The sequence below is a fragment of the Crocodylus siamensis genome, chromosome 1 (genome assembly GCF_052110815.1).
Source record: "Crocodylus siamensis isolate JL-2025a chromosome 1, ASM5211081v1, whole genome shotgun sequence".
NCBI lineage: Eukaryota > Metazoa > Chordata > Crocodylia > Crocodylidae > Crocodylus > Crocodylus siamensis.
The window spans coordinates 174,603,933-174,628,590 of record NC_143395.1 but is presented as its reverse complement, the minus strand read 5'-3'; the positions used below and the strand labels follow the sequence as shown (position 1 = coordinate 174,628,590).

The following is a 24,658-nucleotide window of genomic DNA, read 5'->3' as shown; positions in this document are numbered from 1 at the left end:
TAGAGAGCTTTGGGTTCCACTTATTATTGAAGTGTGCTTCTGACAGATGAGTTGCATGAGGTTTGGTGGTGGTTTGAAAGCTGGAAGTTGTGCAGGGTGGTCCCTCTAAATGACTGATTTCATCTGTGCTGGAAATTAAACACAAGCCATCCTTTTTTCTGGTATTTAGCTTCAGTTGTTTCTGTTCTTTTTTTCCCCAGACCTGAGGAAAGGCACTTCAGGTCTAAAAATCTGTTGAACATCTCTCCCAAATATACAACTGATTCAGTAATGGATACCACCACAGAAACCTTGCTTCTCACATATTCCTTGGACTGAACTAGCTGTAACAACACCCCCCCCCCAACTCTTCCTAAACACTCAGTTTAAGGTATGACTAGTTATGAAAACAATTTTCTGTTAGCATGAAGTAAAGAGTAAGAGTCTAAGAGAATGTACAGCATAATGCTTTCTTTTCAGGCAAAAGATTTATATTATTACTTAAATATCTTGTTCTGTAATTATATTTTAGTAATTGTTTCTATATCCAGTGGAGCATTTCAAGTGATTTATAGTAGAGAACATTGGGCATAGAAAAAGTTTATCCTTATAATGCATAACTTAAATTTACTTTGCAGGACAAATAAAGGCAAATTCTGCTGGCAATGTAGTCCATGTGCTAATTTGAAGTTTTATGGAATAATTTAGCTTGATAAAACACCCTTCACTTTAGGATCCCAGATGAGTTTACAGACTATGCATGTGGCTACATATTGCTGGAAAATAGCTCCTTTGAGGGCAGGCAGCTACAAACAGCTAGCTCACAGCATCATACGGTGGTTACATCTTTACCAACAGCAGAGAAAGTTCCTTTTGGAAACGCATCTTGGATTTTTAATGTGTAATTTTTAATCCCATCAGACAAGCATTTCTTCTTTTTCCTGGGATAAAACTGAGAAAATTGATATTTAGTTAAATGGCTGTTTTGTTTCCAAATACTGTCTAAGGAAACAAGTTTGGAGGTAGTTTACTTTCCATTTCTTTCATGCAAGCATATTTAGATACGATTAGATGGGAATAGAAACCCTCTAATTTTTCCACTAAGATTAGGTACGGTGCTAACAACAAGGGGGAAAATACTAAGCAAAAAATGTAGAGTAGGCATACTTCAATTAGTTACTTCTGTGGAACTGATCTGGAGGGCTATTCAGATCTATTTAATAGACTTTCACTGATGTCTTTCATAACATGTTTGACATCAATATTTTCTAAATTTAATGGTTTTTAACTTCTGTGCAGCAAAGGGAAACAGAGCCGTAATTGCAGTGCTTCACCTGTATGTTATATTTATATGACGGTTTACTCTGAGGAGGTATGTGATTATCGTCATTAATACACATAGCTGTTGTATGCTATTTTTCACTAGTAAATCCCAAAGGGGTGTTGATATTATAGCAAAGGATTTATTGTCCTAAAGTTCAGGTAATTGAAAATGTTGTGATTTTGGATTGGCAGAGAGGGATCTTGGAGGCATGATTGACTCCAGGATGAATATGAGTCGCCAATGCGACAAAGCAATAGGCAGAGCCAACCGCACCCTGTCATGCATCACTAGCAGGTCCAGAGATGTTTTGCTCCCCCTCTATGCGGCACTGGTCAGGCCGCAGCTGGAGTACTGTGTCCGGTTCTGGGCGGTGCACTTCAAGAGGGATGTGGAGAACCTGGAGAGGGTCCAGAGGAGGGCCACTTGTATGGTTGAGGGTCTCCGTGGCCAGCCCTATGAGGAGAGGCTGAGGGGCCTGAATCTCTTCAGTCTCCAGAGGAGACTGAAGGGGGATCTTGTGGCTGTCTACAACCTTATCAGGGGCCAGCAGCAGGGACTCGGGGAAAGTCTGTTCACCAGGGCCCCCCTTGGGGTCGCCAGAAACAATGGCCACAAGCTGAGGGAGGATAGGTTTAGGTTGGATAGTAGGAAGAACTACTTCACTGTAAGGGTGGCCAGAGCCTGGAATAGGCTTCCTAGATAGGTGGTGCTTTCACCTTCCCTGAAGATCTTCAAGAGGAGACTGGATAGGCACCTGGCTGGGGTCTTATGACCCTTGCCACCCCCAGTGCTCCTTCCTGCCCATGGCAGGGGGTCGGACTAGATGATCTGTCTAAGTCCCTGGCGACTCATTGATTCTATGATTCTTTTCTAAATATTAAGATAAAATACCTGAAAAATTTCCCTCCAACATGGTTAAATTTGATACATTTTATTGATGGTGTATGCAAAAATGGAATGTATTATTACAGATATTATTGCAACTTCTATGAATCTGGAAAAAGAGACTGAATCAACAGTGTTTAAGATACAATTAAGTTACCGAAGACGGAGTCATACAGAAGCCAAATCCCCTAGGAATAATGCTTTCATAAACTTAATTTTGGTAGAGCATCATCATTGTTGCTGGGGAATTCTTGAACTGATAGTGGAGGCTTATACAACTTCCCCCCACCATCTTAAGGGAAACAAGATTAAACCTTTCAGCAAAGGAGCAACTAAAACTGCATAGAATAGACATTCCCATATGACCTTTTTTTTTTTTTTTTTAACATATTTTGGGAAACTTTTCCCAGCTCCTTAAAATCAGGGTACACATTTAGTTACCTAACATTAGGTGCATATGTCTGGTTATTCTGACTTAATTTTCACCCTAATTCAAGTGGAGAACAGGACTTTTGAGCCAAAAAGGATCCATTTCCCACCAGTTTGTAACAACCTGAGTATAATGGGAGAATGGGTCCTCAGTGTTTGATTTGATATGAACAAGGGATTTTCCTCACCAGATCAAAATAGTCCATCTAGTATGATGGCCTGTTATGTAGTCCTAAAACACTATAATTGCAGCATTAACCTTTACTTGAGTTCTCATATCCTCAGTAGCTTTGAAAGCTTAATAGGTACTCTGTCATTACTTAGATCTGTGTCCATTTGAAAGATACCAGAAATACAGTGACTAGAATTACAAATGTGCTTTTAGAATAGAGCTTTTTGATTTCTGTTTTGAATCAGTTTAAAGCCACTTTTATGTACCTACAGTACTTCTGTAGGTACTTGCCTTGAATGTCATTTTGCAGCATTAGGTTAAATAATTTATGTAAGTGGCCAAATAAATATTATAGCAGCTGGTCGTTTTCATGACCATAATGCTCTTTCAGCCAACTGCAGATATACAAATCAAAAAGGCCAACGGTGTGTACAAACATAAATCATATTTGTGCTTCTCCTGATGCAAAATACAGACTGTTGAACAAAATTTTTGCTGTGTGAGAAAACATGATACAATATGATATTTTGAAAGGAACTTTTTGGACATCAAAATACAAAAATATGCTTTTCAGATGTTTGAAGAAAATAAATTCTGACAAACAAGACAGTCTTAGGTGGGACGGAAACTCCATAAACCTGTGAATTGTAATAATTAAGAACCATTAAGGCCAACTTTTGCCTTCAGAAATTTGCACAATTCCCACTGAGTTTTCAATAGGAGTTATGCTGGCATATGAAGAGAGAGAATGAACGAGAATGGGTATTTTCTGCTATGTAGAGGATTCAAGTCCTGGCCTCCTATTACTTCAGTAGTTTTTAGGTACCTTTTTTACAGGACCCTTAAAAGAGAAAATGAGGGAAAGAGCTATCACAATTGTTAAAGATAAATTTCATATTTAAAACAACCTAAACCTGAAATCACAAAAAGCCCCCCTTCAACCAGAAAAGAAAAAAAAAAGTAGCCAGTGCCCTCCTTCAGATTTCAAAAAAGAAAAAAAAAAGTTTTATTTAGGTAACAGCTCATACATCAATTAAAATCTGAAACGTTCCTCTTCACATTTTTAGAAATTCCCAAAATGGTGATTTTACAGTGGAATCTTCCAGTGACTGATACCTATGTTGTCCTGGATGCATCATTAAAAATGAGTAAGATGGCATGCCTCCAAATCGGGGGCGGGCAATTATTTCCGGTTGAGGGTCGCTTACCTGGTTTTGGCAGGTTGTCAAGGGCTGCATGGGTAGCCCCGCCCTTTGACAAGTGCCCTGCCCCCTGGGCACCATCTTGGGACCAATGTCCCAGGACCAGCACTGGTGGGGCCCAAAGTGGAGCACAGGCTGGCAAGGGTCTGTGGAGCCAGGCTGGGTTTCACCAGCAGGGAGAGGGGGGAGCTGGCCTGGCTCCATAGAGCCCCTGCTGGCCAGGACCCTGTGCTCCTGACACCCTGCTCTGGGCCCTGCTGGCACTGGTCCCAGGACACTGGTGCATGCCCTGTGCTCCTGCTGACTCCCTGCCAGCTCACTCCCAGTGCCCCCCAGCTCTGCGGTACAGGTGGGAGTCAGTGCACAGCCCTGACCCTCTGCTCGCCAGCAGCTAAGAAGCTGGTCCTGAGTGTGGGGAAAAGTCGTCCCTCCCACGCCCCATGGCGAGTGCCCCCTGCTGCAGGTGCTTGCAGCCCACATGGGGGAGCAGGCACAGGCAGCCCCAAGCAGGCTGCAAGCAGCTACAGTGCGGGGTGCTAGCCACAGGGTGGGTGAGGGGCCGCTTTTCCTTGTGCTCAGCACCAGCTTGTAACCTGCCCTGTTGCCAGCCTGGGCCCTGCCAGCTCCGGGCTTGCCCATTGGTGTTGAGCACAGCTGCAGCAGCTGCGCTCCCCCCACCCCACTTGCTGCACTGGGTAGTGTTGGCTGCTGCTGCCTGCCCGAAACTCACGTGCTAGGCAGCCCACAGGCAGCCATGGCAAACACTGCCTGGTGCGTGCGGCAAGCAGGGGGACCGCAGTTGCTGTCACCATGTGCAGCCCCGACAGGTGAGGCTGGGGACAGTGTGGGGCCCAGGCTGGCAGTGGGGGTGGGTTACAAGGTGGTGCTGAGCGTGGGGAAAAGCAGCCTGTTGCTTGCCCCGTGGCTGGCACCCCGCACTGCAGCCGCTCGCAGCCCATGTAGGGCTGTCCAGAGCAGGCACAGGCAGCCCCAGTTGGGCTGCGAGTGGGTACAGTGCAGGCTGCCAGCCATGGGGCTGCATGTCCTGCCCCCCCCCAGCCTTTTCCCAAGGCCCTGCCTGGGGTCCTCCCCCACCCTTCCCCCCCACCCTCCCTTACCTGAGTTTCTGGTGCGGGGCAGCTATGTGGTCCCAGGCCAGAAGCCCCTGCTGGGGCTTCTGGGTTGGGGGGGCTGCGGGGCTGGGTGGGCCGTGCTGTTGTGGGATCCTGCTGGGTTTTCCCTGGGTCCTACTGCCCTTGGTTCCTGTCATTTTTTTTTTTTTTTTACAGGAACCAAGGGCAGATAAATATTTATTTTCTAAATTTTTTTAGGGGCCCTGCAGGCTGGATAGAATGGCCTTGTGGGCCAGATTTGGCCGGCGGGCCGAATTTTGCCCACCCCTGCCCAAATCATATACCCGTTGTGCAATGAAGCAATTGTTCTGAAGATGGATAGAGGCCATTTGACACTGAAATTATTTTTTATGTACAATTGAAGTTTTGGTGTTTTTTCAAAAGCTCCTTTACTAATTTCTCTAAAGAGAAGAGATGTTCATCTGCATCTTCTGGTACAAGACTTCTCATGGAACTGGCAAGTTCAAACAGGTATTCTGTGTTTCTTCCACTAGGACCAACTGCATTAAGAATTTGTTCAGCAATTTCTTCCAGAGGTGCTGGACCAAGGTAGTTAGGATTATCATAAGTTCCAATATATAATAATACATTAAATGGTTTTATTGAGGGATCTTTTGGATAGAAAGTGACAGCTGTTGTTCTGTAGCCTCCTTTCTCCCTGAAGTCAAGGTATGCCTTTACTTGACATTCTTGTCCTGAGGGCAGTCTGTAAGCAACACCCCATACGCAGCCCTGTTGAAGAACATAACCATAGGGGTAAACTGAAGTAACGTTAAAAAGGCTCTAGCAAATCACCATTTTTGTCAATAAAACTCTTTAAGAAACTTAGAATTAAAATCCTCCTAGGTTGCAGTTGCTTCCTGCAACCAGTTACTACTTTGTGCTGTGTTTTCCTAAATCAAATGGTTGCGTTTTGCTTAGCAGCTTTTAATTGAAATATAATAATTTTACAGAATTCTTTGTGCATTCTGTTGCCGATGATGGACCCAGCTTAGGAACTGAAGAACTTAACACAGTTATTTCTACTTGCAGAGACAGGTCCTCCAGGAATTGCAACTCATTTAATGCAGTAAAGACTGAGGCTAATACCACTTAGTGAATGGCAGCTAAACAGTTCATTCAAGTACAAAATTAAAGTTTCCCAACTGCACCAAAATAACAGATTTAAAGATAAGTTTCTTGGACTGGTAGATTGAAAGTTTTTAGGTGTTTCTTACTTTAGAGTACTTTATTCTGAAATAAATATTCTACAGGATGTGTGTATTATAGGTGCTACAAGTGTATAGGATTAAAAAAGAAGGGTGCCTATTCCAGTGCTTTGGAGCAGAGTCAGTTAACTGAGTCTGCTGGAGTATGGCAATTACCACACTCCAGCAACCTCCTCTGTCTCTATTGGTGTCCCTGAGCTTCAAAATGGTGGGGGTGCTTTATCTAAAGCTCATTCAGTGAGTATTAAAGTGCCCCCAACCACCATTTTGAAGCGCAGGGATGCTGATACACAAGATGCTCTGGGCACTTTAATTAGAGTGGCTATTGGATGGAGGATTTACAAGAGCCACTCTAATTAAAGCGCCCCCCACTCCTGGAGCACGTGCATAAACACCCAATGAGACCACCAGATTACACTTCAGACTTAATTTTCCATCTAAACCTTCTATTATGGAGCATCCAACAGTGTTGTTATCAGAATTGACATTAACAGTTTTGAAGTTTAACAATTTTGATGTCTTCAAAGCCATGATTCCCAGAGTTTTATTTAATTATAGTTTAAGGAAGGCACTTGCCTTCCTTTACCTGTTTTCACATAGACAAACCCTACTGACATAATCAGGGGAGTTCTGCATAGAGTACAGTGACATCAGTGCTATGCTGTGGCACTTGTAGGGAGTCAGTGTCTGTTTGTCTCCATCCCCGATGCAGACTTAAATTGTTTTGCACCTTTTTCCAGTATATTCTCTATCTGTTTGGTCCCCTGCAGCTTTTCAGTAGGTGAAGAAAAGTCATAATGCTTTGCAGAAGAGCACAGGAATAATCATTTTCTCTGGCACTAAACTGGTGCGCAAATTGTTGGCACTTATGCAACAAGGTGATAGAAACAGATGTGTGATTTTTACATTAGACCGTCTTCAACTAATGTTGTACTTTAGCTGCTCTTGGGGAAATCAGTTGTAGAAGTTTTTGAATTTTACAGCTAACAGACCATATTTTAGCCAAAGTAATCTTTTATGATGAAAGAAGTTAAAACAAAACAAATGCAATTTATATTTCAGTTAGAAAAAGAAACTATTGCATTGTAACAGTTACTTATCCTGTCTTGAATTCTATGTTATTTCCTTACCTTTTTTTAGGGGGTCAAAGAAACTTTTCTATTTTATTTCCCTTTTAGTTAATTGTAACTTTGTCTTGGCCCTTCAAGATGAGGCATACCAAATTACACATTCCCAACCTAACTTACCTTCCCAAGCTTCAACTTTGTTATGTGAATAAGCTCTAAGGGTTCAGATGCAGGAAGCTTGCTCATTTCTAAGCTCAAGTCTGCTGCTATTCACAGAGCTCTTGAACTAACTATGCTGATTATTCATGCTCTGATGTAGACACAATTAGAATGTGTGAGTGTGCATAAAGCATAATGTATATATTCTTGTTGCAACAGCACTTAATGCTGTCTTAACCAAAGTGTATTTATTTGGTTTTGTATCTAGGAAAGCCATGCATCAGATGCATCAAAAGAGAGAGGATTATATCTGACAATGGCAAGGTTTCAAAGAAAAATTTCTCTCTTCCTTTCCTTGCTTCCTTTTGTCATGAAGTGGAAATTTTAAAAAGGAGAAACTTAAATTAATTCTAAGATACTTTCAAATGAATGTTACTTTTATGAATTTATTCTTGTTTCAAAGCACCTTGTGCAGAATTTTAATAGAAACAGATCAATTATATTACATCAGCTGATGGTTTGTCTATAATATGTTAAGATGGATAGCCCTGGAGTCGCAATTAAAAATATAAATTGATTATTTCCTCTGGGGAAAGAGACTGCTGGAGTAACAAAGAAGTTTGTCTATCAATACAATTAAAGTGAAAATGCATAACCAGTCTTTGCTCATATGGGTCTCCCTGTAATATAATGGTGTCCAATAGTAGTACTATGGTGTGGAAAACACCAGAAAGATACAGAAAGTCATGACAGTCCCTGTACTGCAGTTCTCTTATTTTGCCAACTACAAAACAGTTAAGTTTATGATTACTGTTACATTTACCTTTATCTGTGGCTACCATTCTAGGGAAGCATCAGCTTTACAGGTATTGTGCCCTGATTAAATAGTAGGGCTGTGCAAAGCTTTGGTAGCTGACTCAATTAGGAGGAGATTTGGGGCCAAATCTCTGAATCCGAATTGAATCAGGAGACCTATTACAAGATTCAAATTGAATCCAAAGCCTCCGAATTGATTTGGGAAAGATTTGGAGAGATTCGGATTGATCAGGGAGAGGCAGGCACAGCCGAGTGGCTGCAAGTTTTCCTGTGGCTCCTCCGGCTGTGCCTGCTTATCCCTGGGTGGGGGGAGCTGTGGGAGAAGCCCCCATGGCTGCCTTGCCCAGCCCCATCCCCTGCCCAGCCACAGCCTCCCAGCACTTAAAGTCTTGTACTCATCAGCTCTGGCAGCAGGGATTGGGGCCTCTGGGTGCTCATGGTAGAGCCCCACTGTGCAGTGGGAGGGGCAGTGGGGATCGCCCTCCCCTCTACCTGGCATCTGTGCGGCAGCTGCCCCATGGTGCAGTTGCAGCATGGCTCTGCAGGGCACCACGCACTGTCTGGGAGCTGGGGCAGCTCCATGTATTAGCTGGAGCCCAGCTCCAGTGACCCCAGCTCCCAGGCAGTGCATGGCACCCTGCCAAGCTGTGCCTGCACCATGTGGCAGCTGCCGCATGGGTACCAGGTGGGGAGGGTGATTCCCACTGCCCCACACTGTGTTGACTGGGGAGCAGGGACTGCGTGGGGGGGGGGGCACTGCCAGGAGACTCCAGAGCCCTGTGCAGCTGCTGCTGCAGCTGTGAATGCAGGACTTTTTTATTTCAAGTGCTGGGAGGCTGGGTTTGGGCAAGGGATGGGGCTGGGCAGGATGGCCATGGGGATCTCCCACAGCTCCCCCCCAACCATTGCTGGAGGAGCCATGGGAGAACCTGCAGATGCCTAGCTGTGCCTGGCTGCCCCTGACCGATCTGAATCTCCAAATTGGAGCTGAATCTCCGATTCTGATTTGGCCAGATCGAGTGGGGAGAGTGATTCAAATCACCGAACTGAATCACTGTCCTCTGAATCGGCTGAATCCAAATAGAATACTTCCCTATTTGCCACAGGCCTATTAAAGAGTCATTCAAACTAGGGTGACTGTGCACTGTTATACCAAGCATGAGGGTCTGTTTTGATGAACTGTTTCTGGAGTGCCAGGGTTCTGTACATTTGAACCCAAATACACACAAAGTTAACTTTTGCCGGTAGCAATTGCTAATGTGCAAAATTTAAAAATGATCCTTCCCCCCCACAATATCCTTCACCAGTGGATTACAGACTGCTTGTCTGATATAATGGGACTTAAAACTGAATTCTACTTTTTTCTCCCTTTGCACGTTACCTCACTTTAATTTTTGTGAAACATTTTGTCTGATGTACCCCATCTGTTCACTGAGCTGAGCACTGCTCTGGGACTTAGAGTGATTTTGGTGCAGAGGTATTTTGCTTGTCATAGCTTTTTTCCCCCACAATTAACCAATCTATTGCACATCTTGATTAAATATCTTTCCTCCCTCAAATGTGAGGATAAGAGACACCATGCTGCGTGAGACAACAGGTCCATGTAGTCCAGGATCCTGTATCTTGCAGTGGTGGAATGCAGATGCTAAGGGAAAGATTGTTTCTGTAGGGCATCTCCAGACTTCTCTCTCTTCCTCTGTCCATTCCCCTACATACACTGTTCAGGAAGGAAACCTAGGAATTTCAAATTGGAGGGTTCACATCTAACCAAACCATTCACTGCTGAACTTATTTCATAGACATCAGGGCTGGAAGGGACCTCGGGAGATCGAGTCCAGCCCCCTGCCCAAAGGGCAGGAAGTCAGCTGGGGTCATAGGATCCCAGCAAGACAAGCATCCAATTTACTCTTGAAGGTGTTCAGTGTAGGTTCTTGAACCACCTCTGCTGGCAGACTGTTCTAGACCTTGGGGGCTCGGACAGTAAAGAAATTCTTCCTTATGTCCAGCCTGAAACGGTCTTGCAGGAGTTTGTGACCATTCGACCTAGTCATCCCTTGGGGCGCTCTGGTGAACAAACGTTCCCCCAGATCCTGGTGGTCACCCCTGATAAACTTATAGGTGGCCATCAGATCACCCCTGAGCCTACGCTTTTCCAGGCTAAAGAGTCCCATGTCTCTCAGCCTATCATCGTAAGATCTGTTTCCCTGACCTCTGATCATGCGCATGGCTCTCCTCTGGACTCTCTCAAGCTTCTCCACATCCTTTTTGAATTGTGGATCCCAAAACTGGACGCAGTACTCCAGCTGCGGCCTCACTAAGGCCGAGTACAAGGGGAGAATGACGTCCCGGGATTTGCTCGAGAAGTATCTATGGATGCACGCCAGCATTTTGGTCGCTTTACTAGCCGCAGCATCGCATTGGAGGCTCATGTTCATCTTGTGGTCAATGATAACCCCCAAGTCTTTTTCTTCTGTAGTGCTAACCAACGTAGCACTGCCGAGCCTATAAGGGTGCTGCAGGTTTTTCCTCCCAAGGTGGAGAACCTTGCATTTTTCGGTGTTAAACACCATCAAGTTCTCGTCCGCCCATTTGCTGAGCTTGTCCAGGTCAGCCTGGATCACCCACCTATCTCCTGGCGTGGATGCTTTGCCCCAAAGTTTGGTGTCATCAGCGAACCTGGCCAGTCCACTCCTGACTCCAATGTCCACATCATTAATGAAGATGTTGAACAGTATGGGTCCAAGGACAGAACCTTGAGGGACCCCACTGGTCAGGGCACCATGATGAGTGACTTCCATCGATTACAACCCTCTGGGTCCGACCACGGAGCCAATTTCCCAGCCAGCGGATCGTGGTGGAGCCAAGGCCGCAACTGGCCAGTTTGGCCAAGAGGTGATCGTGGGATACCAGATCAAAAGCTTTTTTGAAGTCAAGATATATGACATCAATCTCTTCTCCCTCGTCCAGGTGATGGGTCACCCAGTCATAGAAGGAAATGAGATTGGTCAAACAAGACCTACCCACAACAAACCCGTGCTGGCTGTCCCTTAGAATGTTAGCCTGGGCCAGTCCCTCAAGGATGGCCTCCTTAATAAACTTTTCTAAGATCTTCCCCAGGATAGAAGTCAGGCTAATGGGCCTGTAGTTAGCCGGATCCACTCTCCTCCCTTTCTTGAAGATCGGCACCACATTGGCCTTCTTCCAGTCTTTGGGCACTACACCAGAGTGCCAGGAGTTTTCAAAGATCCGTGCCAGGGGCTGGGCTATGACACTCACCAGCTCCTTGAGTACCCTGGGGTGCAGATTGTCAGGGCCGGCTCACTTGAAGGTATCCAGCTTCTCAAGATGTTCCTTCACGAGGTCAGCATTTATGGAGGGTAGGGCATCCCCATCACCCAGATCTCCCTGTCCCATAGCAGGCATGGGCGTCCCATGGGACTGATGAAAGACTGACGCAAAGTACCTATTCAATAGGTTGGCTTTTTCCTGGGCGTCAGTTGTCAGTTGCCCCATGTGGTTTAGCAGGGGTCCAACATTGCCTTTGCTTTTCCTCCAGCTCCCTACATATCTGAAAAAGGACTTTTTGTTGTCCTTGATGCTTGAAGCTAGTTGGAGTTCAGTTGCAGCCTTGGCTTTCCTGGTTTGCTCCCTGCAGGACCGGACCAGCGCGGAGTAATCCTCCTTGGAGGTGAATCCCGTCCTCCATCCTTTGTAGGCTTTCCTTTTTAGCCGCAGGAGGTCCACTAGGTCCCTGGAGAGCCAGGAGGGCTGCTGTGCCTTCTTGCTGCCTTTCCTCCGTGTTGGAATAGATTTAGCTTGTGCATTGAGGATCGCTTCCTTGAGAAGCAACTGCTCTTCTCGAACTCCCATCTCCCTGGGGTCATGGTCCCTGAGGGCCTGACTGACAAGCCTCTTGAGCTTGTCAAAGTCGGCTTTTCTGAAGTCAAGGACTTCTGCGTTGCTGACTGACTTGCCAGCTTTACGGCAGATGGTGAAGGTGATCGGCTCGTGGTCGCTGTCACCCAGCTTCCCATCGATCACTAGGTTGCCGATTAGGTCGTCCCCCGTAGCCAGTACCAGGTCGAGCAGCGCTTTGCCTCTTGTTGGCCCACAGACTTCTTGAGTCAGGTAGAGATTATCCACGCACGAGAGAAAGCTTTGTGACCGCTCGGATTTTGCTGAGTGATCTTCCCAGGAGATGTCCGGGTAATTGAAGTCACCCATGACAACCAAGGTCCTGGAGCAAGCGGCCTCAGTTGGTTCCCGGGCGAACTCCTGGTCAAGCTCGGGACTTTGAGTGGGAGGTCTGTAGCAGACTCCCACCGTTGTGTCCCCTGTGCTGTATTCCCCAAGAATTTTTACCCAGAGGGTCTCTAGCTATCCATGCCGGTCGCCAACATCAGCTTGCAGGGACATGTAGCTTTCCTTCACATAGAGAGCTACACCCCCGCCCCTTTTGTCAACACGATCCCTCCTGTACAGGGTATAGCCCTCTATACCCGTGGTCCAGTTGTGGGTGGAGTCCCACCAGGTCTCCGTTATCCCAATGACGTCATAATTCTTTGCACTGAGCAGGAGGATGAGCTCCTCCTGCTTGTTGCCCAGGCTCCTGGCATTAGTGTACAGGCAGGCAAGTGTGCCCTTGGGGGCTCTTGCCTTGCCCACAGATTGTGCCAGGGCTGGGGCAGGGGTGGGCTCCCTTAAGTGCCTTGGTCTGCTCGCTTTGCAAGGGTCGCTCAGCGGGCCAGCAGTGGCAGTAGTTCCCCCCATCCCCCAGCGGGCTTAGTTTAAAGCCCGGTGGAGCAGGTCAGTCAGCCTGGCTGAGAAGAGCCTCCTCGCCAGGGGGGAGAGGTGGAGGCCATCTCTTCCCAGCAGCTCGCTGCCTCTCTCGTCAATGAGCGGGCTGTGGTCATGGAAGCCAAAGCCTTCCCGATGACACCAGCTCCGCAGTCTTTGGTTCACTGCTTGGATCCTCCTTTCCCTCCTCAGCCCATACCCCGAGACTGGGAGGATCGACGAAAACACCACTTGAGCTCCCAGATCCCTAAGCCCCGCTCCCAACTCCCTGTAGCGCCTCATGACCTGGCTGGGGTGCTCAGAGCCGTGTCATTGGTGCCCACGTGAATAAGGAGCATGGGGGGTAGTGGTTTGTGGGCCGGAGGAGCTGCGGGATCCTCTCCGCAAAGTCTCGGATGCGGCCCCCGGGAAGCAGCAGACTTCCCGGGCTGAGGGGTCGGGGTGGCAGATTGCCCCCTCAGTGCCCCGTAGGATGGAGTCTCCCACAACAAACAGCTTTTGCTTTGTCTTGGGGAGAGTGGGGGCAGTGGCTGTGGTTGAGCCTGTGTTGCCTGCAGGAGCTGGCAACTGAGCAGGCTCTGCTGGGGCTGCAAGAGGTGTGAACCTGTTGCTAAGCTCTGGCGAGGGAGGGGCCTTGGTGCGGCGGGCCTTGGGGCCCTTGACCACCTTGGTCCATGCCCCTGACTGGGCAGAGCGGGAGGTCCCAGAGTCCTCCTTAGTCCTGGAGGGAGACGGTGCTCTACCCTGCGGCTCCCAGGGGAGAAGGGCCTGGCAGTAGGAGTCTGTCTCCTGCTCACAGTCCCTGATGGCACGCAGTCTCTGGACTGTGGCCTGGAGCTCCTCCAGCTGGCGCGCCAGAGACCCCAGTAGGGAGCAGACCCCGCAAGGGGAGGTGGCCATGCTCCCGGGCCCCAGAGCCTGAAAAAGGGACAGGCAGCCCCCGCAGCCAAGAGCCAGGGGCTCCGTCTGCGTGGAGCCCGGAACCATGGGCTCCGTCTGGGTGGCCGTCTCTGAGGTGCCCAGTGGAGGGGCCGCAGAGCCCGAGGGGACCCTCGGGGTGCGGCACGTGCCCATCCGTGTCATGCCTCTGGTAGGCTGGCTACGGCTGGGGCTGGCTATGGCTGGAGGGGGTCGCAGGCAGGGTCTCGTGCCCTCCCGCGCCCTCCCCTGCGCGAACTCCGCGCTAACTCAAGCACCTGTTTACGCAGCCTGTTTGCGTGGCTCCCTGGGGGGCTGGGCCAAGTAGGGGCCTGGGTGGGGGTTGACCTGGCCTGGCACCAGGCAGCCGCCTGGTCCCAGGAAGCGAGGAGTTAACCCCTTCCCACCACGAGCCCGCTTACCTCTGGCTGTGCTGGGGGTTGGCAGGAGGCTCTGCGGCTGATAAGGGGGTGTCTGGGGGGCTTCGGGGGAGCGGGGGCACAGCGGCCTTCACCTGCGCGTCTCTCACCGCTCCGGAGCCTAACTGATTTATCCCTGGGTAAATCTGTATAGTCCTCTTTTGACCCTACATCGTGTGACAGTGGTGTCACAATTTACTTATATATTCTATGAAAAAGGATGTCCTTGCTTGTTAAATCTGCTACCTACTGATTTCATAATTATGTCCCCCAACTCTAGTATTGCGAGAGATAGCAAATCCCTGCTGAATATACCTCCATCATATTTGCCCCAAGTAATCTTTGTAAGCTAAAAAGTCTTAGCCTGTTTAGTCGCTCCTCATATTCCCCATATTCTCATCATGCCCCTGATCATTCTTGTTGCCTTTATCTTTGTACCTTTCCTAATTCTATATATCCTTTTTGAGGTTGGGGCACCAGAACTGCAGCATTCAAAATGTGATCATACCACAGATTTTATGTCAATAATAATTTCTGTTTTTATTCCTCTCTGTCCAGATATCTGGAAAATTCTGTATGTCCTCCCCTGGAGCCAAATGGTTTGTGGCAGTTGTGCAGACCCTAATATTTTTACTGTGGTAGTTGGGAGCCAAAAGGGACATTCTCCTTTGCAATCTCAGTTTATGAGGTTCACAAATCTTTGATGGTTTCACAACCATAAGCAAATTTAGGTTGGGTAAGGCTATTAGGTTAGGGGAATGTTTGCAAACTATATTGAAATATTTTTTTTTCTCCCTTCTAAATTAAGGAAGGTCTTCTGATCTGCTTCTGCTGAAATAAATCAGAATGTTTATGTAGCTGATGCAGAAAAATCTAAGCAATAGCTGGTCAGGAATTTTCTGATACCTTTTTGTCATAAAATGCAGATCTATCAAAACTGTTCACAACAGTTCTTGTGAGAGAAATATTCTCATCAAAACCAGACGGAGAGAGCAGACATCCCCTCCCCCCCTCCAAATGGCTCAGTGGCTAGGGCATTCTCCAGAAGTATGAAAGCAAGAGCTGAGACCTTAGCCTGAATTGGACAGAGAAGGAACTTAAATTGTGCTTTCCTGCGTCCCAGGAGAGCACCCTAACCACTAACCTATTGGTTACTGTGAGGAAAGGTCTAGTGGAATTTGAACAAGTATCTCTTTAATTTAATTTCAAATCGTCTCTCTTTCCTCCTGAAGTGAATGGGAAAACTTAAAATACTTTTGGAGAACTCTTTCCTGTTCAACTCAAATATAAGAACATGGATTATTCACATATCTTTTGATAGACTAAAAATGGCTCTAAAACTGGTCTACAGACCCCTGACAATTTGTGGAGCAGTTCTAGATGATTTATAGAAAATGGCTTTGGCCTTGGTAATGAAATACCTGTCAGTCTTCAAACAGTGTTCCTTCAGACTAATTATAACATGGGATCCTGCTTGTTTTTTAAGGGTTTTGGAACCCTGTAGAACAGTGGTTTCCAACCTTTTGAGGTTAGAGATCACTTTTGGAATTTAAGAGGAACTGAAGATCTATACCTTCTTCCCCGCCCCCCCCCCACAGGTAAGTCTGTGGGGAGGGAAGGTAGGGAGAGGAAAGGCCCATGGGGGGCAGATCGAGGCCCCAGCCCTACCCCACTCCCTCACTGCTGGGGCCTTGATTTTCCCCCCTCACCCCAACAGCAGTGAGGGAATGACAAGGCCCACACAGTTGGGGTGAGGCAGGTGACAGAGAGATGAGTGGCTTATTTGGGGGGTGTGAGAAGGGAGGGGCATGCAGCCCAGGAGGTCAAGGGGGTGCATGCCCCTTGATCTGCATCTGGGGCCAGGGCAGTGCTGGGCTCCTCCCAGCTGGGCTGCGCTCAGGGTGGGTGGCTGCAGGGCCATGGGGCATCCCCACTCCCAGTGCAGTACGGGCCAGGTCTGGCAGGAACACCCAGGCCTGCCCACAGGCAGTCTTACAGCCAACAGCAGCAGCCCACCAGCCCCCATGTCCTCAGTGGGGGAGAGGAAGGTTGTGCTTGACTGTTCCTGAAGGGCATGGCCCTGCAGCCACCTGGCCTGAGTGCAGCCTGGCCAGGAAGAGCCCAGGGTTGTCCCTGCACCCATGTGCAGATCTGGGGGCAGGTGCCCCCCCTGGCTGAGCCACTTGTAGTTCCGTTCCCCACCCCACCTGGGCTGTGCAGGGCTTGCCCACACTCCTTGCTGGGGCTCCCTGCATTTGGGGGAAGGGGGCACATTCCCCCCTGATCTGTGTAGTGGAGGTGGCTGCAGCTGCAGGCTGGGCTTTGCACCATGAGCCCCACTGCATGTGCTTCCCAGACCTCCACCCCTCTCCTCCCCCACTGAGTGACCTGCTGGGCTGGGGGTGGGACATGCACATGTGCATGCACGCATATATTTAGCTTCTTCCCCCCCAAGATCAACTTGAAGAGGCTCTGGGATCCACCTGGTGACCACTGCACTAGAAAATGGGACCTCTAGTGTTTTTCAGGGGTTTTTTGGTTTGTTTTTAAGGCAATATTGACAGAATCTACCACTTTATCTTGTAGTATTATTTGCAAGCTACTCTGGTGTAAATTTAACTATAATCAAATTTCTGGTTGAATTAAAGTTGGTGCAGCAAATGCTTAGGAGACTAGAACTACAATTTAAAGTGATCTTGCTGAACTGGAGTGGCGGGAACTAGTCAGGTGGGAGGCTGGGTACTAAGAAGTTAAAAATTCAGCAAGAAAGGCAAAATTCAACACACAATACAGTTTAAAAACAGTCACATGACTAAAGAGTTGTACTAATTGTAATAAATTTTAGTTTTGTCTTGTTTCCATAAGTCTGGCCTAGTACACTGCCTTGTAATCAAGCAATGCTACTGCTCTAAAAGAAGTGTGGGGAAAACATAATGTCTGCAAGACTCTTGAGATTAATTTCAGAACGTCTCATTATCAAGTAGCATGCGGTCTTCGCAGTCATTTTCTACCAAGGGTCACAGTGGTTAACACAGCATAGTATTCCTTATCAGTTATTTGTAGGAACTGCATACTAATTGATGTATGGACTGAATCCCTTAGGACCACATACAATATACATTTTTAAAAGCTTTGCCTTAGCTTGCTTGAGGTCTTCAGCTGGGAATCTAACAATGGAACAATTAATGTAGGAAAGAGCTGTAGGACCAGGCTGTGATAGAGATCTATGCTGTATTGTCACCATCTGGCAAAGCTGGACATGAGGGTAAAATTTTAAAAAGTGTTTCTCTTCCCCCTCTGCCACCCCCCCATTGTTATGTACAAAACCTGTAACTTTTCTAACTTACATAGTCACAAATGTAAGGCTTCATTCTGTTTTTGTCACTCTATCCATGCCTTGAGTAGTACTTCCATCTGCAAATACTCTTACTCGAGATGAGTAAGAGTAACAGAATCAGGTCCTTGCACCTTTTTCTGAAGAATTTTCATTCACATTCAAGGTTCAGTAGAAAACAAAATAAGAATTATAGTTGAGGGATTACATTTCAGATTGGTATAAAAAATTAAGCAAGGGTATGTCCTGTTTTATTAGGATTTAGTCTTGATACATGCCAAGTTTTATTTTGTGGAAGAAGTTTTATCAAAACAGCCAATATTAGTAATAGCTGGCAGGTGCTACAAATTTACTTAATTTACAGTTGACTGTTCAAAAGCATGCTTAGAACTCTTCCTTTATTGAAATAATAAAGCTAATATACTTTCTAATTGCTTAGTTACAGACTGCATAAAATGTATCTGCTGAAATCCATAGTTTCAATGTTGAGACTGATGGGGAATCTGAGAACATGATTTGACAGCAAAAAAAATAATTATTTATTTACATTTTAAAGACAAGAACATGCTGTTTCATAATGATGTATCAAACAAGTGGAAACCAGTAAAATATTCTATGTGCTATAAAGACTGTTTATAAGGCAGTGTACTGTACCTCCGGATCTTCAACAAGAGTCACAACTCTTCCAGGCTAAAAATTAAAAGAAATATTGTAGTTCAGTGAGAAGCATTCTTTGTCAAATCATTAGCAAAAGTGGACAGTGAAAAAGCATATTTTTTTTTCCCTTAAAGATGTAGAACTAAAACTAAGGAGCTCTTTAAATGATTGAGGCCTAGCAAGTTTATTTTTTGTGGTAAAGAGTTTTTTTTTTTTTAAATCAGTTTTGGAAGAGGATAGGGGAGTATGTTTTAAGAAATGAAATTTGAGATTTTTTTTAGGGGGAGAGTGCAGGGAAATATGAGGCTAAGATTAGTCTGTAAAATAAAGTGTTTGAATTATCTTTATTTTCAAGTATACCGTTTAGAACCATCCCTGTTGCCATTTTGTGTGGTAGTTTTATGACTTGGCTATACAGTATTGTGTTCTTTATGACTCTCAAAAAACTTCAGACTTCTACAAACAAATTTTAATTTTTAATCTACATTTTGTGTACATTTCCAGCTCATGTCTATTTTATATAAAGACAATTTAATTCCTTTTCCTTGCTTTCACTTTCAAGACGTATTTGTACCACTATTTAACTGACAGCATAGTATATTATATCTTTACTTACAGTATGAAGAAGAAAACTAATTGACTTATTAATTGACTTTCTGTTGCTAGTCTTTATTTTATAGATGACAGTTTTTCAGGGGAGGACAAAAATTAAGTATGTCTTGGTGATGCATTATAGGCATCTTGGTTCACAATGAGATGCATATACTTTTTGTGACAAAAGAACCTGCAGTAGAGTTAATGTTCTGTAATACTTCAAGCTACTGTTTTTTATTACTAATGAATGATTTACCTTCTAATTACCAACTGGTACATAGGGAAATGTTTGTTTTGTTGTTGTTGGTTTTTTTGGCTTATTAAATAGCTACGTCTAGCGTTCCAGTACTAAGGGAAGCTGAAGGGATTTGATTTGTCTGATATTCCCAACAGATACGAGTTATTAGGTACAACTCTTGTCTTCACCCAAATGGTTTATAGTTCTTGCTGATTTTCATGCAAGCTCTGGAAATGCATCTGAAAACAGTTTTGCCATAATTCTGGTTTAAATTGTGCCACAGTTCTTATCTAGAGAGAGGATATGGTTATAATACCCTGTCCGTACTGGAGCTTTTTGATGTAAAATATAGTTCTTAAAGGCTGGTGTTTTATCTGACTATCTGTGGAGAGTGGAAGTTCTAGACTGATATACTTCCCTTATGATACTGAAGTCGCTTGGGAATTGCATGTCCATGGGTGGGGAGGTAAGGGCCAGTGAGAGAGTCTCTCTCTGTTTTAAGCTGCAGAAGTAAAGTTTAGCTAAACAGGAATGAGGTTTGATCTGTTAGTTTGAATGACCACCACCTGTCCCAGCTACTCTGGCAGCAGGTCACCAACAATGAGGACAAGATGCGAATGGCCCCTATCCATGCCAGGTCCAGCTTGTTGCTCAAGTGGGCCACTGTCCAGGCAGCCATGTGCTGGGCCTTGGCACTCTGGAATATGTTGATCAGCTGGACCGCCTCTGTTACAGTGTATGAAAACTCATGCTTCTCTGAACCAGTTAGCGTCTAAGGTACCCTGCCCAACCTTCTGCCTGACTTGCATGCTGCAAATTCCTTTCCAGATTTAGAAAAGAAAAGCAAAACACATAATCACAGGACATAGTATGGACCTCAGGGGTCATCCCACACAATACCCTGCAGCGATGTAGGAACGTATGCACACATGAAAAAAATGCAATATTGAAAAATGGGAAAAGACACCCTCTATCTCTGCTGGACCTGAACATTTTTGTTTATAATCCTTAAGGGTCAGGGTGTCCATTTTCCATACAGTTCTGGTTAATGAGGTTTCACCCTTCTAAGGGATTGTTCATTCATATAATGAATGGACTTTTGAATCTTTTGCTTTCTTTGTATGTGTATTAAACAGGCATCCTACAATTTTTAAAGCCCTTTTTCTTTTCTACAGGAAACAATTTGTTCTTCTGTATTCCTAACTCTAGTTAGCATGCCATCCTTTTTTTTTTTTTAAACAGGAGTTTATCCCTTATTTTCCTTTGAGGTGCACCAATACATCGGTCCAATATTAGATGGGTGCTGATATAAAGAAAATTGGCTGTATCGGATATTGGCCTGATAAAAGCCCATGCTGTGTGCAGCCACAGTGCGGCACTCAGGCAGAGAGGAGCACAGCCAGCAGCGTGGTGAGCTGCCTCCAGCTGTTAAGTCCAGTGTGGTGGAAGGGTGGGGGAGATCACCCCCCAGCCTGTGGTGAGGGAGGGGGCAGGCACTGCCTAGGTAGGGCGGAAGTGGGGGGGAGGCCTCCTGCTGCTGCTTGCAACCTGGGAGGACATAGGGGGTCATGTGCCCCCCCCCCCCCCCCCGGATCTGTATGGGGCTCTTCTTGGTGGGGGCTGGGCTTGGAGCGGGCACCAGTGGCACTGGGAGAATGTTGCATCCGTCCCAAATTTCACTGCTGCTAACAGCCCCAGATCTTCCGGGTATGTGGGTGGAGGTGGGCCATTGAGCCAGGACTGCATTGGGTGGCTGGTGGTAGTGGCGCTGAGAGTGCAGTGGCAGTGAAATTTGGGGTGGATGCAGCATCCTCCCAGCACCACTGGCACCTGCTCTGAGCCCTGGCTGTAGCCTGCCTTGTGCAGATCCAGGAGATGCGTGCTACTCCGTGCCCTCCTTGAGGGGGTGGGGTGCGAGCAGTGGCAAGAGCGCCCTCCCCGCCAAAAAAAGATGTGGCTCTGCCTGCCCCCGCCTGGGCAGCGCCTGCCCGTTCCCTCATCACAGTGGGGGTGTTCATTTGCCCCCCCACATAGCCTTTCCACTACACCTAACTTACCGGCTGGAGGCAGCTGTATTGGAAATTGGATTGGTATTGGCTGATATGCCTCTTTTAAAGATCGGCTATTGGTATTGACCCCCCAAAATCTCTATCAGTGCACCCCAATTTCCTTTGTTTTGTGTATACCTGAAAGTTTGTATGTTTAAATACTTCAGTTTCAACTTATGTTGTTTGTTAGCTGCTGGTTTGCTAGTCATTTTCTTTTTAATCCATGTAGTGATGCTTTGAGTCTGTCAGTTTAAGCTTCTGAAGCATCTTGGTCAGTCCTCAGAGCAGCATAAAAGGAAACTGAAGTATTAAAGTACATGATGAATATTCTTCAGATAAACTAATTGCTAAGGTGTTGCATATTCTATCTAAATGAGGAAAATATTTTAATTGTTCTGGAGAGTTCTAGTTTTACATAGAAATACCTTGGTGAACAAAATGAAGGAATTACTCATGCTATATACAGTGATGTAAACAACCACTATGTCAGTCTGAAATAAGAAAATTGAGGGGGGGACCCCACAAACCATGTCATTTTATTATTGTGTCTTGGAATTTACTAGAGGGCAAATTTAGGCTGAATTTGAGTTGGGTTACAAATATAGAGTTCTGGCAGAAGTCCTGTAATCAACTCCAGGAAGAAACCAAGAACCTTGCAGCTTATTATACCTGTGCAGCAGAGTATAGTTTGGAAAATGACCTCTCTCACCCACATTCTAAACCAGGGGTACCCAACCTCTGCCCTGTGGGCAAAATGCAGCCTGCAAAGCCATTTCATCTGGCCCATGGGTCTAGAAATTTGGCCATTAATACAGCTACCCTCCCCCACTGCCAAGTTCCCAAATCCCAAGCCCCACGTACGCCTCCTTCCTCTGTGGGCTGGTTCATGCCCCCTGCCCCTTCCCTGGACAGCAGCCAGTCCACATCCCCTTATCCCTAGTCCACGGGGCCTTGTTGGGATTGGGCCATGCCCCTTACCCTGTGTGAGGCCAGGTCAAGCTCCTTTCCCCTGCAGGGCCATGTTGGGACTGGGCTCCCTGCTGCACTCCTCTGCATGGCTCGATGGTGCCTAGTTTACTTGCCAGACTGGGACCGCTGGGTGCCACATTGGGACCACTGACTGGATCTGGCCCATAGAGGGACCAGGCACTGGCCACCAGGCAAAAAGGTCAGGCACCACTATTCTAAACTGTTTGGATGTGTAAAGATTATCGCTTGAATTTCTTTTGGAAGTGAAAAAGTAAGTTCCTACAGAAAATCAAATAACATATATTTTAATTTTGACTCTTTTTATACCAGGCACTTGGCTTGGTAGAGTTTCCAGGTGAACGTCAAGGGTAACATCATGCAGTAATTGTAGCCTGGAGACATTAAGGCATTACTGTTGTCTCTGAGGTATATAGCTGCAGTCCAATGGCCTAGTCCAGTGGTGCCCAACCTTTTTTGTCTGGTGGGCTAGGTGGGCAGTCCCTCTGTGGGCTGGATCATTGGTGGTTCTGATCCAGGTGCAGTGGGCACCATCCATCCATATGGAGGGGTGCAGGGAGCAGGCCAGCCCCAACATGGCCCCACAGGGGAAGGAGTCATGGCCCAGGTCATCTGGGGGAAGGTGGCGTGGCCAATTTAGAAGAGGTGGGGAGGGGGCATGGACTGGTGTCGCAGGGAAAGCAGGCATACATCGGACTTGGGAATTTGGCAGTGGGGAGAGTGGGATTATTACTAGCCATCGCTTCCCTGCTGCCAAATTTCTGGATCCTTGGGGATCTCCACAGGCCAAATGAGATGGCTGTGTGGACTGCATCTGGCCTGCAGGCTGGAGGGTGAGTTACCTATGGCCTAGTCTGAGATGATGGTACTACAGCCTACCACTGTTGCATGAAAACCTGAGAAGATAAATGTGACCCGGGGCTGCAAACCATTCTGACAACAGGTACCTATTCCTCAGCCCATTCCACCAAGTACTGTCTGTAGTCAAATATTTCTGCCTTATATGAGTTGCACACACTTGCTTTCATTCAGATACTGTTCTTGAGGAGTAAGGAGACAGTATAACCTGTGTTAAAAGAAAAATGAGATGAACGCAGTAATAGCATGATGATGACTTTGGAACCTACAACTGCCTCATCTTTTATAGTGATTTTTGCATGCACGTTGGGGACAGGTGACAGGACTGATCCCTGGAGAATGCTATATGTGGGGACTAGCAGCATTCCTGTTGCAGCGAGAGTACTTAGTAAACCCAATTAAGGTATTGTTTGTTGCCAGACATAAAAATAATAATTCCAAGCACTACATTTTTGTAACTACCTTATGCGTGTTTATGGCTTAACAGTCATGATTCTTTCTCTGTAACAGCAAGCAAACAGACGAAACTACATATCTCAAGGGAAGTACTGTGTTGTATATTTGACAGTATTTCAGGTTCAAAATAAACTGAAAAACTAAGAAATTTGTTCTCAGCTATTTTAGTTGGGGTAGTATAAGGCTGCTTACAGACACAGAAGAAAAAACAAAACAGCACTTTACTTTCAGCTTGGCGCGCCCCCATGCTGAGCGCAGCGCATGTCCAGAAGAGGTACTGTATTGATTTGACCTGGCTTGCCTGTGTAGTTCGCATGCTTCAGTGGGGCATTGTGGCACTTTATCTAATGGCGATTTAGTCTGCTATTAGATAAAAGCATCAAAAACCCTGGTGAAGCATTCAATCTATACAGACATTGGAGAGCTGAGTCAGACTGATGTGTTTCCTTTTTCAGTAAAGCGCTGGGTTGTTGAGGGGTTTTTGGTGTTTTTTTGGCTAGTTTTTTTTAATGTCTGTCAACATAAGGTTTTTCTGCAGATGCATTATTAAAACAGACTAAAGTTGACAGTCTTTCTAAATAGTCAATATGAAATATGATATGTAGCTTTTCCATGATAATTATGGATTCTCCTAGCAATAGTTTCTGTAAATTCTTTGTGGAAAGGGAAAGAATTACAGAGCAGCAAGAAACTTATGAGCTCAGTTTCCCCAGATCCATTACAACTACCTCTTATGGATCGATATCCAAATCCCATTGTATTACCCTGGCTGTTCTTAGCACCAATCTGGCTGGCTGACTTCTGAAGCAAGTGCCAGTGCATCTGTACAACTGTGTTATGCATGCTCTGGATTAGATCTGTTTGTTCAACCTGTTAGGCAAGGGCTGTCCAACTGGTGGCCTGCAGGCCATGTGTGACTCATGAAGGGTTAAGATGCATTGCCCAGGCTCACCCTCACCTGCTTCCACTCACCATTTC

The 24,658-nt window shown here is 46.2% G+C and overlaps 2 protein-coding genes across 3 annotated transcripts in view; one reads left to right on the top strand and one right to left on the bottom strand.

Moving 5' to 3' along the window:
• The window catches only part of ASB3 (ankyrin repeat and SOCS box containing 3), a 118,221-nt gene that overhangs the window by 14,649 nt on the left and 78,914 nt on the right, over window positions 1-24,658 (top strand). Inside the window, exon 2 of one of the 2 annotated variants that reach the window (XM_090049340.1) lies at window positions 201-370. The exons of the other annotated variant lie outside the window; for it this stretch is intronic. The gene's annotated coding sequence lies outside the window, so the exon portion shown is untranslated. The remainder of the gene's footprint in view (window positions 1-200; window positions 371-24,658) is intronic. 2 annotated transcript variants of the gene reach the window in all.
• The window catches only part of CHAC2 (ChaC glutathione specific gamma-glutamylcyclotransferase 2), a 32,681-nt gene continuing 10,015 nt past the window's right edge, over window positions 1,993-24,658 (bottom strand). Inside the window, exons 2-3 of the mRNA XM_090049386.1 lie at window positions 18,497-18,532; window positions 1,993-5,856 (exon numbers count right to left, since the gene is read on the bottom strand). Of these exons, the coding sequence (XP_089905512.1) occupies window positions 5,473-5,856; window positions 18,497-18,532 (420 nt within the window). The 3' untranslated portion in view covers window positions 1,993-5,472. The remainder of the gene's footprint in view (window positions 5,857-18,496; window positions 18,533-24,658) is intronic.